This window comes from Cryptotermes secundus, unplaced genomic scaffold, assembly GCF_002891405.2.
Source record: "Cryptotermes secundus unplaced genomic scaffold, Csec_1.0 scaffold1382, whole genome shotgun sequence".
Classification (NCBI taxonomy): domain Eukaryota; kingdom Metazoa; phylum Arthropoda; class Insecta; order Blattodea; family Kalotermitidae; genus Cryptotermes; species Cryptotermes secundus.
Genome location: NW_019742987.1, coordinates 169,983 through 189,897, shown reverse-complemented (window position 1 = coordinate 189,897; position 19,915 = coordinate 169,983). Strand labels below are relative to the sequence as shown.

Sequence of the window (19,915 nt, the reverse complement as noted above, 5' to 3'; positions counted from 1 at the left end):
GTTCCAGACATTTCCCACGGCTTAATCATCTTACTTCAGTGTGCAGAAGCAGGTCCCCGTAAGCAGAATCCATTTCTTCCAAGAGGGTCAGAAATTTTCTGTGAGTGAGTGATCGATTTCTTCCTCTGATCAAATTAGTAATTTTTGTGACAGTAGCCATGGTGGTAGACAGTTTAATTGATTTGGCACATGGAGCCTCCTGATGTATAATACAATGCAAGGTAGGTACAGTAATTTGATTCTGTCTTAAAAATCCAACAAAACCGCTTATTGTCCCTGTCATTGATTTAGCGCCATCTGTTACTATGGAGGACAATTTTTCAGAACCACCGAATTCCTCCACTGCACTCTTAACGGCGTTACAAATATCGACACCTCTAGCTGTGCTGTGTAAAGAGCATAATTTTAACAACTCTTCGAAAATTGTAAAATCTTCCTTAATTGCACAAACAAATATCAGTAACTGATTAGTATCCGAAACATCTGTGCTTTCGTCGAGAGCAATTGAGAAATAGGAACAATTAGCGATAATGTCTTTCACATTATTAGATATCTGGTTGCTAATATCTTCCAGCCTCCTAGTAACAGTCTGTTTTGAAAGGGGCACTGTTTGAAATTTGTTTCCTACCTTATTTTCATTGAAAGCTTCTGCCATCTTTATCGCACAGTTCTTAATTAATTCACCATCACTTAACGCTTTTTTAGCTTTCATTAATTCATATGTCACGAAATAAGAAGCCAGCAAAGCTTCTTCTTGTTGTTTTGTTTCATTGGTAAAAAGAGATTTCTGCTGGAAAAGTTTTTTCTTTAACTGATCGCAGACTACTTTCCTTGATTCACAAGAGTGTTTTCCGAACTTCTGTTTATGATTTGTCATGTAATGCTTCTTTATGTTGTACTCTTTATTTAATATAAAAAGTAGTCATGTTCCCACTCAGATTTGAACGCCCTATTTTCACTATCAACTTTTCTTAATTTACTATTTGACATGCTGTATCACTTACAGTAACTTCAAACACAATTTTAATTGGAAAACAGTTCTACACTCCGACTCCGTAATCGCACTTCACTTTCTAAAATCGCACTAACTGGGACATTTCTGCTAAAACTGGCACTTAACAAAGGCCAGGATGCCGAGAGAAACGGTAAATATCCCATCCCCGCGAGCAAGCTGGGAATGGTTACTATTTTGAAGGTGTCATAAATCCTTCACCACTACGGTCTTCCCTTCATTGTCATCTCCCTACAGAAGTAGGGTTGGGGGACTTGGAATTTCCATGACATGAACACAGTTATTAGAAAACTGTTTGAACTGTCCAACTCGGTGAGATCGTATACAGTCAATTGCAAAACGCTGTAAGCTAATGAAACGTCCTATTAAAAACTGAATTCTATGCCAATACAGCTGTGAAGTTAAGATTTTTGAAAATAGACCTAAGACTTGGAGTAAATCAAGTATCCGGCCCGCGGGCCACCAGTTGGCCATCGCTGGTCTAGATAATGTGGGAACCTCAACGTCTCACAACCCTATGTGCCTTCATGTCCTGGTACAGGGATAGCTTTACTTTTTTACTTGAATGGGAATGAAATATATAGGACATGAAGTATTACTGAGGAAAAGAGAAACACATTTGTTTGATTTGTTTTGTAGGGGAGAAGGTTCTTCTTGTGTCTTGTGGGGATGAGCTGTTTCAACACAATATATCCAGAATTCCTGACAGCACGATAATATACAAATAAATGAGACACAGTGTTCTAGCCCATTAGAATGGTACCAAAATTCTGGAGGAAGGTGGTGACTTCAACTTCAGTTTTGAAGGATGGATGCTGTATTTTCCTTCATAACGTTGGCACCCCTCTAACAGACTATAAGTGGGTGTCAGACCTTGAGAAGACCACAATGTAAATCAAAATTTTGGTCTGGAAATTTGAAAGGAAGACCCAGTCATGGTTTAGAGAATAATAATAGGTTGGCCTTTTAATATTTGGAGTGAGGGTGCCGAGCAAGTATATCTGCCTCGCTCTAGGGTCCTGTGGCCGGCTCTGATGAACATGTAGTATTGAAGGGTTAAAAAATTTATTAATTTTTGTAGCTAGCTGGCCTTCTCAAAAAGGACTGTGTACTGTGGAGTTAAATGTTTTATTGGCTAGTTATGTAGATAGTTAATTATCTCCTCCCAAGTTCCACATGCGTTTCATTTCATGTGTTCAGATTTTTTCCCCCCTTGTACACATTTTATGCACATTACTGCGAACTGGGATTGCAACTTCAGTCATGCATATATTTGTTTATTTATTATACACTAATTAGCCTGGTATGTTGTCCATAACTGTTCTTTTGTATTAGATACTCTATCCGAATGAAGCCTGTAATTCTGTTTCCTGTTGCTCTTGTTTTGTTGAGACCATTCACCTTTCACCACTGTAAATGTTATGTCCCTGTTTCTTGCCCTCATATATTAATAAATTTAATTATTGATTTGCAAGGGAAATTATTTTATTTCTCCACAAATATGCATTAATATTTCATGTTTCGGTATTTGAAATTTCTCATTTTTACAATCCTCAGAGCTGGCACATACATCCCAAGAAATAGTGGAGGTAATTTCTTCCCATCTTCCACCTTATTAATACCCTTGTACATTTGTCATCCACATAGCACTGGACTACCCTGATACTTCCATTTTGACAGGTGATTTTCGAGTATCCACAGGTGATTTTCGAGTATCCACAGAGTCTGTAGCAAGAGACTTATCCTGTCACCCACTGAAGTATCCAAGTATAGCAGTCACTCTTCAAAAGACAAACACAACCTTCTCAGGTAAAGTAATTTGGCACTGAATTCTGCTCAAGTTAATATAATTCTTTGATAACAGGTAACCAGTGGGTTTAGGTGTTAGCTGCTGACTTCTTACAGTGGTAGCCATGGCCACTTCAATTCCAGGTTAATTCGTTTGGGACTTCTGACGGAAAACATGGACCTGGGGCAGGTTTTCTCTGCATACTTTGGTTTTCTGTGTCACTCTCATTTCACAAAATATTCCACTTCTCTCATCCATCATCTCGGCTTGGTAAAACTAGCCATTAATAGCCCAAATGCACGGAATTCAGTCTCACCTCACCTTAAGAATAAACAGAAGTTATTTTAGATAACAGGTAAGGAATACAGTTGCAGTTCCTTGATTAGTTTCAGAAGCAGTGGTAGTTACAAGTGTTTATATATCCAGAGATATCATTAAAATAGAAGTATATATTGATTTACTTTGCTTGGTAAAATCACTCTCTTTACTCTGCGGCTTAAAGAATGCTTTATTTATCTCTTGATCCACACTTGCGGGTATGAGAATTATTTTAGACAAAAATTGTGTCACATGTTCAGGGAAAAGTACTTTAATATTAAAGCATTTATGTAATGAATTGTTTGTGATAAATTTGATAATTAATAAGCAAGAGGAATATATTACCGATAGTATTTGTAACAGCTGATAATCTAAGGTATGTCATGCAGTCTGCCTGTACTCTGTTTTAAGAAGTCTGACCACTAGCAGTCATTGTAATATGTGTCTTTGTCATTCAGATTGTGGACCCAACTGCATGCTGAGCCATGATAAATTCCCATTTAATAAACTTGTACACAGTGGTAGTGGTGCTGTTTTCTGCAAACAAACACATAACAGCAATGTCTGCTTCTGTAATCCTGGATTCCGTGGTTCCAACTGCTTAATCAGTAAGTATTTTTCACCTGCTTTGGGAACACATCCCTCACTTCTTATGTCCACTTGCCATCTTTTTAATGTATAAAGAAATCAATATGTTTCAGTAAATAAGTATGAATAAGAGCTTATATGCCGGTCACGGTAGCCGAGTGGTCTAAGGCATGTACTGTCTTCGCTCGCTTGGAAACCGGAATCGTGGGTTCGAATCCCACTCAGGGCATGGATGTTTAGTTTGTGTGTGTGCGTTTTTCTGTGTTTGTGCACAGGTAGAGGCCTTGTGATGAGCTGATCACCCACCCAAGGAGTCCTACCGAATGTGTAAGATCTAGAAAAACCGAAGTGAATGGAGAAGTTCATGGAGGTGGGCCTAGGCTCACTGGGGCTGTAGTGCCAAGGAAAAAAAAAAGCTTATCTATGAAGACTTTCTGTATAAGTAATGCTTTCTATATCCCTCATTAATAAAATATATAAACATTTTCAATTCTTTCCTTAAGGAAATAAAGTAATGTTAGAGAACACTGTGTCTGTGACTAATTCATTGGATCTTTTCAATCAGTAAAGAAACATCCTCTAGGGAAATACAGTATGCCCCAAAATATATAGTACTGAAATGAAAAGATGTCCTGTTGATACCACTGTCTTCATGTGAAGGCCCCTTGCACGACAGAACCTTCTCAAATCCTGAAGTAATGGTCCGATCACCACTTACCTGTAGTGTTCTTGGGTGACTGTAAAAGCATTTACTTCCTCATCCTCAATGAAATAGGGTCCTAATATACTGTGTGCTGAGACGGCACTCCATATCGTCACATGTGTACTATGTAGTGGTTTCTGAACGATAACATCTGGCCACCCAAAACCAAGGAAGCCAGTTGTCTGGCGACCACTTCTGTATGAGCGGAAATAATACTCAACTATGAATACTTTTTCCTCCATCGAGAGACCCATTTCCAACAACAACTGCACAACACAACTTCCTTTTCACTACTGGGAACACGTGCGGCTGGAATTATGCCCTGTTGACAAATGCACATGTGCTTTTGAGATATATGAGTTTCAGCACTGAATTTTTGGCACATACTGTATTTCTTCTAAAAAAATCTAAAAGTCAACAGAAGAACACATAGTTCAAGGACCAAGTCTTGAAGAATTTTTATGTTAAAAAAGGAAAAGTTCCTTAATTGCTTTTTTGGCACATATGGACAAAGAGTATCTGTGTGCTACCTGCTGTTACGCTTTTTCTTGCTTCGCTTATTCTTTGAACCTAAAGATGTAGGCAAAATTTCGCTTGACCTTCGGATTACACAGTGTTATATCCCAGAAGATACTTCTCTTTATAACCACCGCTGTGAGAACCTCCAATCGTACATCTGTGTGTACTGGTTACCACTTCTTGATCACAACATTCCTTGAAAAATATGTATTTTATTTTTCAGGTTGTGCAAATGGTTTGTTTGGTATTAATTGTAAGGAAGAATGTGGATACTGTTCAAAACAGGTGTTTTGTAGCAAGACTAACGGCAGATGTGCATATGGCTGTGAGAGTAGGTACAGTCCCCCAATGTGCAAGAAAAGTGAGTACAATATGCATATTCAGATTATTTTGGAAAGTAGATGTACTTAGTTTTAAAATGCAGTGTTCAGACATCAGTCTTCTGATGATCATGTGCTCATAATTTTAGTAAACTCAAAAGCCGTTTATATATATATATATATATAATAAAGTGAGGAACTTAAAAGAGTTACAAGTGATCATATTTCTGAGTACCACATGGTAGGAGGTGCACAGAGCTTGTTCACTTTAGTTAGATCTGGTTCTTATGTCATATACAAAGAAACAGAACTGAGGAAGCTGTAAATTAAATTTCATCATTTTGTATGAGTGATGGTTCCAGCACACACTGATATCAGATTTCTACTCTCTTATACTGACACAATACATTACATGTCTTTGAGATACAGTGACTCTTCATTGGAGATAGTATTCAGTAGCTACAGCTATCGTATTACCACCCCCCACCACCACAAATTTATTTTATGTTTAAAATTGCACACATTAATTGGAGAAGATGATCACAGTAAATTAGTTAGGTGGTATGAGGCTGAATGTCACAAGATATATGGAGAGGAAAAAAATGGACAGTGGAACAGGTTGGTTAAGCTATAATAAATACTCTACACTTTCATTTAGAAGGTATGCAGTTAAAGTCTCAAGCATATTAGTTTCTTCCTGTCCTTAGTTTATCACCCTCTCTAGATGAATAAGAAGATTTTTTTAATCATAAGTGGCTCAGTATTTATGTGGTCATATCTCCATGACACTTTCATGTGAAACAGCATTGTTAAATAAAGGTTGATTAGTCAATGAAAAAAAAAGGAAGCAAGACATATCAAATTGGTGTCATGTGTTGAGCTTTTGTTTCATAATAGATAAAAAAATATTAAAGTTAATATTCAAGTCCTAATTATCGTAACAAATAATTTTATGAGTATAAAGAATAAAATACAGTTTAACTCACAATATCAGTGTTCATCATCATTATATATATACTTACTTATGGAGCTGAGCCCTACTTGAAGAGAAGCCAAATCTGCAGCTACTCAAGAATTTCCCAGCATTTTATGGAAACTGAAGTTTCATCACTGTCTTCACAAGAGCCCTCAACTAGTCCCTATCCTGAGCCAGATCAATCCAATCCATACCATCCCATCCTCTCTCTCTCAGATCCATTTTAATATTGTCCACCCACCTATACCTTGGTCTTCCCAGTGGCTCTTTCCTTCTGGCTTTCCCACCAATATCCTATAAGCATTCTTCTTCTCCCCCATTCGTCCTACATGACCTGCCCACCTTATCCTCCTTGACTTGATCATTCTAATTATGTCCAGGCCCAAGAATTTTTGTAACAAGTTCATTTTATGGCGAGGTGTTTCTAGCTCCACGCCGAACCCCTAAGCCGGAGGACCACCCCTTGTCGGCTGTCCGCGACTGCTTAATAAATATTGTAACGTGTTTCGTTACTGAAGACGCCGTAGAGATGGTTAATTGGTTTATTTAACAATCTTCAAATAATGGCTACAATTAATTATCACACAGTTGCGGGGTTTCACACTTTATAACCCTAAGCGCATTAATCTGTTACCACTGTTGCGGGGTTTCACGCTTTATAACCCTATGCGCAAATCAGTTCACTCTGTCTTCAGCAGTCTACACGTTTACAGTAGGGGAGCTGTGTATCACTGTATCACACGCTCCCAATTACACAATCACACACACGTCCGGTTCTTCTTTCCGCGACGGCTGCTATACTCCAACTGTAGTCGGCTGACTGGAGAACTGTTGATAACACACTCGGCGACTGTTACTTTATAACTTGCCTCGGCTGTCACAGTACAACTCGGAAATGCCTTCAGTACAACTGAAGTCGCAGACTCCTACAGTAGAACTGACTGGTACCAGCTGTGCAGCTCACTTATATAGCTGCAGTGCTTGCCGGTTGCGTAATGAGTGCCACGTCACAGTAGGAAGTTGATTACGGGTACGTAGCGTTACACGTTACGTCACCGCGGAGGGGACTGGCGGGGCGGGAACTCGCCTATTACCGTAGTAACGCGAGCGTTACGTTACCGCCACGTACCGCTGGGGAGGTAGGGGTGATCCATGTCACAATATATTCGCATCTTCCCTCCATACCTGGAGGGTGTCTCCTCCATCCGCAACCTGACATCCTCTATCCATCACCTCCTGATGATAATTTTTTTTATCTTCGCATGTGACAGCTACATTGATAGAAATAACAGTGTTTTTGATGTCTACATCCATCAGCCCAATACCCAAAGCTTGCTTATGTGTGACCAGAGTGAATAAATGTATATAGGGAGGTCTGTTTCCAGTTTTGTGAACTCCTTTATCTTATGCTGAGGAACAAAACAGTACAATGACTAGTGACATGTAGACTGGATCAATTTCTGATCAAGATTCAGAATAATGCCTTGTAATCAAATATGCAGGAATCATGGATTGAGGCAGGAAATATGTTATTTTATATGTGTATTGGAAGGGAAGCATTTGTAGCATACACTGTTCATTCTTCATTTGTTGTCTTTAAGACTTGTAACAATTATCAGTAAAGTAGGCCAACTGCAACTATCAGAAATTGGGGATGTGCTAGTCAGATTCACAAAGGATGCTGGCATAACTGGGAACAGTACCAGATAATCCAGACCTATGTAGCAAGCTGCAGAAGGCCTGAAGCTGTTCCCCTTGCACACTTTTAACAACTTCTGCTTATTCAAACATTCAGATATTTAAAAGAATTAATACATGATTATAATCTCTTGTAAATATGTCTGTGTTACTGATAATGCTGTCTTTGTTCTATAGAATATCCAGTACTTAAAGAAACACCAACTTGCATTTCAAGTACTCCAACTACAATAACTGTGAGAAAATTGGACTTAGACTACGACGGAGACATTCCCCCTGTAATTTATCAGCTGCAGTATGTGGTAAGTAATAGAATTCGCACACACCTGTGTGCACAAACACACGGAGACAGACACAGAACATTACATTTCTAAATTATAAGGCAATTATTATATATGATTAAGTTCAGCAAACTTATTCCTTATGAATGTGTTAATGAAGATGTAGGGCTTCTTATATCAAAGACAAGTTCTGGTATCGGCAAGACAAAACATGTATGGTGCAAGGGTTTTTGTCTCTAGTGTAACAAATTCTCAGTAATAGTTCCACTGACTTATAATGGAAGCAGTTTTTTAACATATCTAAGGCGACAAAATACATATCTCAGGATGGTTCTTGTGAGACCAAAACATGTCATATAGTAATGGGAGGACATGAAATAGGAGTGGTTGAACCAGGAACTACATAGAGAGGTGAACTGAAGACTATATATATATATATCAAGTTCAAAGACTATCTCCCATTCAAATAGGTCATAATTTTCCGATACGTATGATATACCTGTGTGTGTGTGTGTGTGTGTGTTAGATTTACCAGTGAAATAATAATTGTCATACAAATTAAACCTCATAAACAATTGTAATGTGGACAAAAATTCTTCATTCTGAATGTCTTTTCAGTCATCAGAAATTCTTACTCAGAACAGAGGGTGGACTACAGTTAATCAATACAGTGGTGAAGAACAACTTATACATGGTTTAGAACCAGCATCTAGCTATGCAGTACGAGTTGTTCTAATTGATGAGACGGGGGCTGGTTACAATGGCACTGATGTACAATATGCAGTGTGTAACACAACATGTAACTGTAAGTTGAAACATTTGACAAACTTGAGAATAAATGAAAGGATACTATGTGATGATGTATGAATGATAATTAATATAATCTATTTACAGATTCTGTGAAAGTAGATGTGATAGCTTCAAGCCAAAGTATCACAGTAAATTGGAAGGTAGGTTAAAGTCAAATGTGTAACATATTATCAGTTTCTGCTGGGAATAGTAACAAAATAGTTCCTAGAGTGTTTTAGTCATAGCAATGTAGAGCAATAATTGCATACTTAATGCCTGAAATTTACCAAACATCTAAATATAAGCAATTCCTTTAGAGTAACGTACCTAGCTTTCCAAAGTACCACTAAGTACTTGTACCCTATGCAGTAGTTGCAAAGATGATGAAGGAAGTGAGTGCCAAAGAGACCCTATTTCACAAGGAATGTATGAGTATTTCCACATTTCTACTTACGTAACATGTTTTCTATCCACATCAAATTGATTTAACACTATTGTTGAATTGAAGACTCAGCACCTCTCTCATGGTTATGATCTTAAAAAGTGATTCATCTGTCTCATTTTTAGATGTTCTGTCTTCCAGATTATTTTATGGAGCAATTTAGACATCTGTAGATTTGTGGTCCTTTACTGAAGTAACTAATCTACTTGGTGATATTATTCTGTGTATTTAACTTCCTTCTCTGTGTCAGTAATTTCAGACATCAGTATTTCATTTCACCAAAACCTTACACACATTGAAAACTAAAGCCCTTCCTGCTTGCAAAAGCTCTTCTTTTGAGAAAGTTTCTTTACAGAAGAAGTTCCAGATTACACTAGTCTCAGATTTCTGTGTACAAGAGACCATGAATCCCCATCCTAGTGGTTTAAAACTCTTCTGGAAATACTTTTGATTTTTTACAGCCTCTTCTCTGTAATAGATAGAAACATTAAGTGAACCAGGCATCGGGTGACTCCTTTGATGGCCAATGGGAGGTCAGATTCATTGGTACCTGCCAAAAATATGTTTGTGTTTATGTCTAGATCTCTGTTTTGATTGGCTGCCTGTGTTGTACTGATATGTAGACAAACCAAGGTTTGTTTTGCTGCACATGGTGAATAATATAAACCAGTGATAAATGAGTATATGTATTTTTCGTTAGAAAAATTACTTACTTAGCTTTGCAGGACATCACATCAATGATTTGGACCTTTGCCATATTCCTAAATATTAGGTATAAGAATATTGTACAAAATCTGTCGGTTAATTTATGTGTATCGTAATACAAAATTTCATATGCCTAGCTCCAATGCTTCATTAGTTGTCACATTCATATTGACACTAAATATTGAAGATGGCTCTCTTCTGAAATGTGACACCATGTTGTTCGTAGATAAGAACCAATGTTTCAGAGGAATTGACTCCCTTCTCCTTTAGAGTAGAAGAACAACCTTTATTTTTTCTAGCCTGAGGAAGGAGGTAACAGGTTCGTCGAAATCACTGATACATGTATGTGTATATCAAACTACATGTTGTCACATTCCAAAAGAGAGTAATCTTCATAGTCACAGCCATGAGAATCTAAACTCAGGCAATAATTTTTATTCTGCTTGGCTGGCATGTTGTTTAACATTCTGAAAAAAAAAGTCACTTGAAGGGAAGTTTGATAAATTATAAAAATCTCTTAACACAACATTTCAGAATATTATGTTGGTACACTGGTGTTTGCATTAGCGACACATTTTATAGATTCTTTTAGTCAGCACCACATTTGATGTAGCAGGTAGGAAATTGAAAAGTACAGAGTTGAAGGTATTTTCCTGTTTCATGAGGTTCATACTGAGTTTGATGAAACTGAGCCAGTTGCTTCAGAAGTTATTAAGGAGTGACTTCACACTTGAAGGGATGTGTTCACTCATAGATATAATGATGCTATAAGCCTTCCTCTCCTTATACAAGTAAAATAAGTGAAGTGGGCTAATAAATGTACATGGGAATCTAGCTTTAAAACTTCCATTTCCCACAATGGCTTTTGCGCATAAAAATGGGTTGCATCATAATTAATATAGCTGCATTGAAGAATGAATGTTATGTAATCATTTCATACAAAATTAACATTATAATTACAAATTAAGTGTGACACTTAAGTGACTAATGCATCCTGTAGGATTTCATGTTCCTTTATTCATTCATATGATTTGAAGTTGCTGAAAGCTTTTTAATAACATGGACTTTTGTAGAACTGTTAGGAAAACAGATGTGAATGAGTTTTGTTAAATATCTTGAATTGCAGCTGGAATTGCAGTCAGTGCAGCAATAGGCTAGAGACTGGACAACTGGAGTAAATTCCGGGCAGGAGCAAGGGTTTGTTTTCTACTCCAAAATATCAGACCCGGTCTGGGGCGTGCATAGCCTCCTAACCAATGGGACCACTTGCATCCATGTCGTGCAAAGGCAAGAATGGTGGAGCTATACCTTCATTCCCCTATACACCTTCATGGCATGGTGGTTAATTAATTAAGTGCAAGGATAACTTTACCCTTGTCTTATCTTGAATTTCAGCACATAATTTCGTCTGTCAGTTTTCAGCTTAAGTCTGCAGTGAAATAATTAAAAAATAAAATATCACCTTATGTCAGAGATGGATAGAATTTACTGAGGCACGTGGGCGAAGGAAATAGTGAGATTTCAGGAGATAATGCATTTTTCTTATTCAAACTGAAAATAGTGACTCAGTTCTTTCAAATGTTTGTTGATGTGTTGCACATTTAGTTGGCTGCACAAAACTGTGTGAAGGATTGTCCAGCCTGTGGGCCAGTGTACTGACATCTGTTTAGTAGTTACGTAAGCATAGGATGTAATGTAAGTAGCTGATATAGAAGAGAAGAAAATAAGCTACAATTTTACGTAGTCCACCCATGTTTAAGATTTTCTGAAGTCACACAATTTGTTATATATTGAAAATTGTAAGTAATGAAATGCTCCAGTAAACTTGCATGTAAATATTTATGAAAATAACATTTCATATACAAAATATTTATATAAAGTTGCGCATATTTTACAAATCTAATTTACATGCAACAACTTGTTTACAACGTTTTGGATATTTTGAAGAGTTTCTGCTACATGATTCCAAGTTCGAGTATTTTCAGTTGTCCACCAGTCCATTTCTGTTATTTTTGTACAAAGTGCATAAGATGAAAATAATTTGGGGATGTCATATATATCCATTTTTCTGCTCACTTACATGTTTAATCTCTGAAGAAACTCAATAGATTTCGATGAAATTTGGTTCTGGAAGCATTCATTAAAGCTTTCAAGTAAATTTTAATTGTGATATGAATTGGTCTAATATAAATAACAAACTTATTCAATGTTATAATTATTCACTGAAAGTGTTCACTGGACAAAACATTACACATTCCACAAAACAGATCCCATTACAATTTACAAATGTTCTTTGAAGTTTTTCATTGTCATACATATTCATATATGTAACAAATATCAAGGCCAGTAAGATATCACAAAACCACAGATTACACATTTGATAAATGTGTGTGCTATTCTATTCTTGTATGTTATACCTTAAACTTTATTTTTAAAAGTGGTGTGTCAGGTTTCACTGTTTTATTTTTTAAAGCAAACTGTCCTTGTTTACAATATGGCATGTTTTTGTTAGAATATATAGTCTAGTTCTTTGAAATTTTAAGGTTAATTAAATTACACATTTTCAGGAACCTGATCACCCCTGTCACATAAGTTCGTACTTCTTAGATGTTGAAGAAGTAGGAAGTACTTCTCATATCAGAAAGAGTGTGTCATCTCTGCCTTTTCAAATGACAGGGCTTAAACCATATACAAATTATACGTGGATGGTGATATATGGTAATAACACAATTTCTACAGACACTCTGAGAACTCTTGAAGGTGGTAAGTTAAAGATATATTTTCTTGTATGTATATTAATTAAATTTATGGTACTCTATTAAAAATTAAGGAATATTGCTTCATGTAAACTAATTCATTAATAAGTAGGAGAATATGGTATTGTGGCATGCTGCCTAAAAGCTGGATTATCTATATCTGCGGGCATCCATTGCTAGATAATGGCTTGTTAAAACACATTTCTGAGACAGCACATACAGAGATGTCCATTGCTAGACAATGGCTCAGTAGCTGTGTTTCCCACACAACAAGGAACAGAGAATATCTCATTGCGTAGGCGGCAATTGTAAACACGTAAACGGTACAGTGCCTACCTTGACAGAAATTATGATGGGAATGAAAGCCAGAGCTACTGCAGTTCCTGCTGCAATGAAAAGCCTTCAAGAAATTGTCTTCTAGTGTATGTGACTGTGGAATATAAGAGATCAACCAGAACACAGAATAGGGAGAGCACAGGGGAACTGAGAACCAGTGAGATCAGCAGAAACTAGATCAGTGGCGAATGGAGCAGAGATGGGAACAGAAGGAACCAGCAGCGCCAAGGACTAACAGCAACGACACTTCACCGAGAATAGAGGTGGAAGATTGAATAGCCTTTGAAGATGAAATGTGAGAGCCAACGGCCTAGTCAGGTCGCATCATTTGGAAGACATTTCAGAGTGATTGTAGTTGTAAATGTGAACAACTTGTCCAATAAAAGCTTCACCAAATTCGTACCCCATTCAGTTTTTGTCACGGATACCCGGACACATGACAATATTAGCTCGTACTAGGTTGGTGGTTATTTTCCTTCAATATTTCCTTCACTATTGCACTGAGAGCTATCCATTTTGCTTTAAAGCAAAATGAAGAAAGGTAACGTGGAAATGATATTTTGTTCCCATCCAGTTTCAAGGTCTGGAAGTGTGCTGAATAATAATGACTTAGTATTCATACTGTGGCCACGCCATAGGTCAAGCGGTTAGTCGCTGGCTTCCCACGTGGCGGCCCGGGTTCGATCCCGGGCTCTGGTCAAGTGGGATTTGTGGTAGACAAAGTGGCGTTGGGGCAGGTTTTCTCTGAGTACTTCAGTTTCCCCTGCCAATCTTAATTCCAACAATTGCTCCACAATCACCCTCACCTATCATCTGCGGCTGGTACAATAGGCCAGAAGTGGCCGCAGTACAAGGGACTTAGTCCCACCCCACTAGCAATTAAAAAAATAGTATTCATACTCAAGCCACTAGTGAAAGTTATAGATTTGTTAGTTTGCTATAGTGCTTCACTCTGCATTGAACAACTGTCTTCAAGGCAGAGAGCACTTTTTTTACATTACTGGGTGGTTGGTGTCATGATGAAAAATTTCCTATGGCTGAAGTTTTTTTTCCTGTATTATAGAGATAATTTTTGTCAGATTTTAAGATTAATTTAGTCATACTACATTATATGAAACTCAATCTTGAGATTTTAATAAGGGAATTTATTATGAATAATAAATATATAATGACAGCATTTGCTATAGAAAGAATTTCTACAAAAAATTAAATTGAACAGCATGCAACAGGAACCATAATACATGGGGGACCTTTGAAAAGGAGAAGAATATCTGATATAGAGTTAGCAGTAAATAATATTAGCTCTTGAAAACCACAGATTATAAAAGAATCATTATGTAGTTTGTCAGAAGGATGGAGCAATGTGTAAAATTTGAGGCTTCTCACAATGGTGGTTGTGGAGAGTTCTGTCTTCTGGGAATTAATGTTGTGTAGTCCATTGAAAGAAAGCAGTGTTTTTGAAGAACATATGGCCTCCATCTGGGGGTTGGAGAGTAAGCCAAGAAAGAAGCCAGCATGAAGCAGGCAGCAAGCAGAGTAAGTAGTCTGCAGAGAAATGAAAATGAAAGGGACCTAGGAAGCCAAATGAGAGTCAATGTGAACTGTGAGCTTGGCTTCTAAGTCCCTTCTTTTTCACTATACCCCAACATTTCTACAAGCCACTTGCTCTGCCTTTTGTCTACGTCATACTGGGTGTTTGCTTGGCTTAGTCTTCAATCCTGAAGACAGAAGTGACATGATGCTGCCATAATGCTAATTGGCTTCCACTAGACTACATGACTTTGTGTCCCAGAAGATAGAACTGCTTGATGTGATAATAGTCTTGAATTTAAAAACGAACAGTTGTATGTCTTGAATGCACAACAAGAAAAGAGACAAATGAACAAAGATTAGAGCTATTTGGTCATTCAGGAATATGCCTTAAATTTATTGGCACTGGAGGAAAAGCTAAGGTTAGGACATCTATTGTTTTTGCGGGTTACCTGACCATATGGGCCTGTCAAAGCAGTGAATCTGTTGATGAAAAACTTGGGGTAAGTGACCTGCATGAGGATTGTCATCTAAATAAATTCTGGGTAGTAATATTCGTGCCTCTTCTTGTTGTGACGTATCTTCATTTGAATGGGCCTATATGCAGGAGGGTAAATTGCTAGTGATGAAACCACCTGTTCAGATGTGTCAAAGCCTCCTTCAGCCATGTCAAGAAGTAAGAAGTCATGCTTGCTTGATTCATGGACATCAGATGCACGGGCAGCTGGCCCTAGTTTGCACATCATGTGAGAACCCATTACTGTGCTGCATTGTGTCATTGGATGTATGCTATGTGATAAGGAATGCCACACCTTCCATCTTCATGACATGTTGCGTAACATACTCAATGATGATCATCATATATCAAATGATGTGGCATACTTGAACAGTATTGAGCTGTCAAGGTCAGTTTAAGTTTTGAAATGTTATGTCATTTTAAGATTCTGCTATTATGACATTGCACTGAGATTTTATTATATGAATGTTAGAACCAATGTGTCAGGTCCTTATCCAGCCCGGCAAGTTAATTGGTTTTAACATGTAATTACTGAGATTATAATGCTCTTTTGACTACTTCATATGTAATTTGTTTCATTAGGGTTTCCCTTCAGAAAGCTTGCAATGTCAAAATTAGAAGTACAAAATAAGGTTTCAGTAAGACATTTGAATATATTGTGACATGTTGCTTAATGGAGGACACCCCCTCCCACCCCAGCGGTATGTGGCGGCATCGGAACGCTGTCGTTACTATGGTAATAGGCAAGACAACACTCCTCCCCTCTCCTCGCGGTGTCGTAACACGGCGTCAGGCGACAGCGGTACCCATTACGTAACAGGCAAATACTGCGACTATTTAAGAGAACTACACAGCCGCCGAAGACAGCAGCTAAGGCAGCAGTTACGAGTTACGAGTTACGAGTTAGCCAGCAGTGAGTCAGTTAACCAGTCAAGAGCTGTCTATCTTTCGTCGGAGTATTTGTGATACTGCCAATGGCAGTAATTTTCAGATTGTAAATTGTGCGATTGTATGAACGAGTGTGAAATAAAATTCGCTATATCCAATGCGGCGTGAAGTTATTTGTCGCGTTATACACCCAACACGTGACAATTTGGTGTCAGAAGTGGCATTCGAACTTGAACATGCCTCAACGCATTATACTACTGCACGATGGAGATGGAAATTTTTTTGAACGCTTATAGGCGATAATAGACGCCGATAGAAAAGCCTGGCCAGAAGTGATGGCCGCCTGGCGAGAAAATACTGCCGCGGAGACGAGAGCAACCCAAGCAAGAATGAAACAACAAGATGTCCCTGTAGACAATGCCATAGTGATATCGGTCAGTGAACCTGAAGATTAATTGATGCCGATTACCCAAAAAGAGACGGTGGCCTGCCCAGAAAAGATGGTGGCACGTCTAGTAGAAGAAAAGCCGGCCTCAGTTGACAGGAAACCTGAGGCGGCAGAACAACGAGAGGTGCCCGTAGAAGACGCCGAAGTAATGCCCATCGGAGAACCGAAGAAGAAAAGGCGTAGGGACCGAAACAAGCAACGAAATATGAAGAATCCGACACAGGGAATTTGTGGACCCCAGAAGAAGTTGGCCATAGCCCGCAGAGTAATGAGCCGCCGTGTGGAAGTGGCACGGCGGCAGAAAACCAGCAGGAAGGTGTCCAGCTGTGCAACAGTGACAAGGCTCAAGAGGAACATCTTCAGGAAATCTTCGACTGAAAGAAATTGTGAACCGCGGAAAGAAGTGACCGCCACCGGAATGAAGATTACAGAGGAGAATAGATGTTGGAAGTACCCTCAATGCAACACTGGCATAAAGGACAGAGGTCTGAAACGGCGACTACGAGTCAGCAACCAATTGAAGGACCCAACCAAGAACGCCATCGGAGGGTGTAGATCAGGACAGCGATCGCACTAGGAGGGAGAAGTACTCTGAAGACGACTTTCTACGAGATCGTCGGCAGGAAGATCGCGAAGCAAATAGCTGGATCTTCTGTTGGATTACGACAAAACAAGGAATGGACCTTACGGAGGGGTCGACCCCTCCAAAGCGGAAAGAGAAACAACGGATCGGGGAGGAGCCGGTAACGTAGAAATACCGACCTCCCGAGCAAGGGTGACTGCGATGGATGAATGTGATACAACTGGATCTTATGGCAAGTTAAAAGGGAACCGCTCGAGACGAGCTGGTCTTAAGAGGGGAGCGGTTGTAACGGCCGGAGAATAGCCGCTGCAAGTAGTAGCCGAAACAACAGGAGACCCACCAAGCACATCCTTGGAAGAAAAGGAACGGGGGTACACCGTTAGCCTATTCGGGACGAACAGCCTTAAGGAGGGAGCAGTGTGACATGTTGTGCAATGGAGGACACCCCCTCCCAACCCAGCGGTACGTGGCGGCATCGGAACGCTGTCGTTACTATGGTAATAGGCAAATCAACACTCCGCCCCTCCCCTCGCGGTGACGTAACACGGCGTCAGGCAACAGCGGTACCTATTGCGTAACAGGCAAATACTGCGACTATATAAGAGAACTACACAGCCGCCGACGACAGTTCCTAAGGCAGCAGTTACGAGTTACGAGTTAGCCAGCAGTGAGTCAGTTAACCAGTCAAGAGCTGTCTACCTCTCGTCGGAGTATTTGTGATACTGCCAATGGCAGTAATTTTCAGATTGTAAATTGTGCGATTGTATGAGCGAGTGTGAAATAAAATTCGCTATATCCAATACGGCGTGAAGTTATTTGTCGCATTATACACCCAACACGTGACAATATTTTTTACTTTATGCAAACCATACTTGGTGTTCCAGAAAGCTATATGGAATAATATTGTTTGGTTCAGAATGAAAAAGAAAATACATTTAATACATTTTGGTACAATGTACCCAACTAGGAAACTGAAGAACCAAAGTAGCTGTCATTATAGCTCACTACTAATTTTATTGCTGACACAGTATCTGTCATTTTACAAAATATTATTAGTCAGCTGGAACTTGAACTTATTATGGACTTGACCATGCACAATGCTATATTATGTGGGGTTTTATGTAGTTTTGTCATTACTCCGATGACAACCCACTTCTTCGGAACAGTTTGTTGGTCCTGAAAAGGACCGTGGTTGCTGAGATGTTTGATCGGAGAGGTAGCGCGGCGCGCGCCGGTAAGGAGAGAGGTTAGTTACGGTTAATGGACTGGCCGCAGTGCGGCCGTTGCTTGATCGCGGTGCGGCACATGGTGGAGGTTGCTTGATCGCAGCGCGGCGGCTGCTGGTGAAAGGCTAGTCGTTGGCGCGGTTGCTGGAGCGGGGAGGCGGTAGCTACGCCAGTTGCCCAGTGCGTCGGGTATGACTACCGGCGAGTCCGGACGGCCTAGTTGCCCAGTGAGTCGGGTGCGACCGGCAGACAGCCGTGGCAGTCATGCCTGGCGCAGCGAAGCGCCGATGCCTCAGTAGACCGAGCGCTGGCGACGAAGCCTGCTGGCTGATGTTGCTTGAGTGATGACTGATAGAGGTCTGCTTGTCGACTGATGAAGCGGCAGAGTCAGAGTCACGTTGCAACTGACGGTCAGTCAGTCTGTCAGTCTTGGTGTCGAGCCCCAGCTGGGGCTCATGACCAGATATTTCTTTTGAATGTAAGTTACTGTCTTGTCTATGTGTAGCGCCCTCCCTGACGAGAGGTCGGGTCTGTCCTTTGTTAGTCAGTCTGTAGTAATTTGTCCATTGTCTGTATTTACACATATTTACAATACACACTTATTTCTTATATAAATGTACAATATTTACACGGCCTCTGTCAGTCCAGGCTAGCTACAGCAGATTATACCCTTATATATACAGGGTGTCCCAGGAGGAATGTGCCAAACTTCGGGAGGGTGTTCCTTATGTTAAAGTATGCCGATATAACCCAAAACACCTATGTCCAAAGTTGAACGGTTACGGAGATAATGGCCCAAGAAAAGTGTGGTCTTCTGGCAGGTCCAAGCACGGTACCTCGCTGTCCCTCTCAGCTGAGAGCCCTTATCTATGTTTGTCATTGAGTGCGATGATACTCCCTAGCCGTGCTTATGTAGTTGGCTCATACCAGAACGCGCAGTCAGCACGTTACGTCATCGCTCGCCAGTCATGTGTTATGTATACCGCCTGGAAACCTAAGGACAATTATGACATGGCGAGCGAGTATTTTGTACTTCAATTTTATGGCTTTCCGTCACTCACAAGTTGGTTTGATGTTACGTACATTATTAACATTACAGAATCCACATATTCCTGCCAGTTTTAATATGTATTTTGTAATCAACAAGTGTGTAACCCCGGTCAAAGTTTGACACTTCTCGGGCCATTATCTCCGTAACCGTTCAACTTTGGACATAGGTGTTTTGGGTTATATCGGCATACTTTAACATAAGGAACGCCCTCCCGAAGTTTGGCACATTCCTCCTGGGACACCCTGTATATATAAATAATATCCTAGTCGTATTAGCTATAACGGCAGTCTAGTCACTTGAACGGTCGTATGCCTGACCGCCGCCAAGTTTAAGCCCCTTATACTTTCTGTGTCGGGCTTCGCCTTGTCCGATGTTGCGAACATTCTCATTATCATGATTTTGTATGACTTCTGCTTGTTGCCTGCATAATTTTGTTATGT

General features: G+C 39.5%; 1 protein-coding gene across 5 annotated transcripts in view; it reads left to right on the top strand.

Annotated features, from left to right (window-relative positions):
• LOC111873666 (receptor-type tyrosine-protein phosphatase epsilon) overlaps positions 1–19,915 on the top strand; it is an 86,106-nt gene that overhangs the window by 7,369 nt on the left and 58,822 nt on the right. For 3 of the 5 annotated variants that reach the window (XM_023868580.2, XM_023868581.2, XM_023868579.2), the window contains 7 exons: positions 2,693–2,821; positions 3,578–3,727; positions 5,153–5,290; positions 8,101–8,225; positions 8,823–9,009; positions 9,099–9,154; positions 12,708–12,903. In XM_023868580.2, coding sequence (XP_023724348.1) covers positions 3,595–3,727; positions 5,153–5,290; positions 8,101–8,225; positions 8,823–9,009; positions 9,099–9,154; positions 12,708–12,903 — 835 coding nt within the window. In that variant the 5' untranslated portion in view covers positions 2,693–2,821; positions 3,578–3,594. Of the gene's footprint in view, positions 1–8; positions 105–2,692; positions 2,822–3,577; positions 3,728–5,152; positions 5,291–8,100; positions 8,226–8,822; positions 9,010–9,098; positions 9,155–12,707; positions 12,904–19,915 lie in introns of those variants that run through there. The other 2 variants (XM_023868578.2, XM_023868583.1) reach the window with 2 other exon arrangements.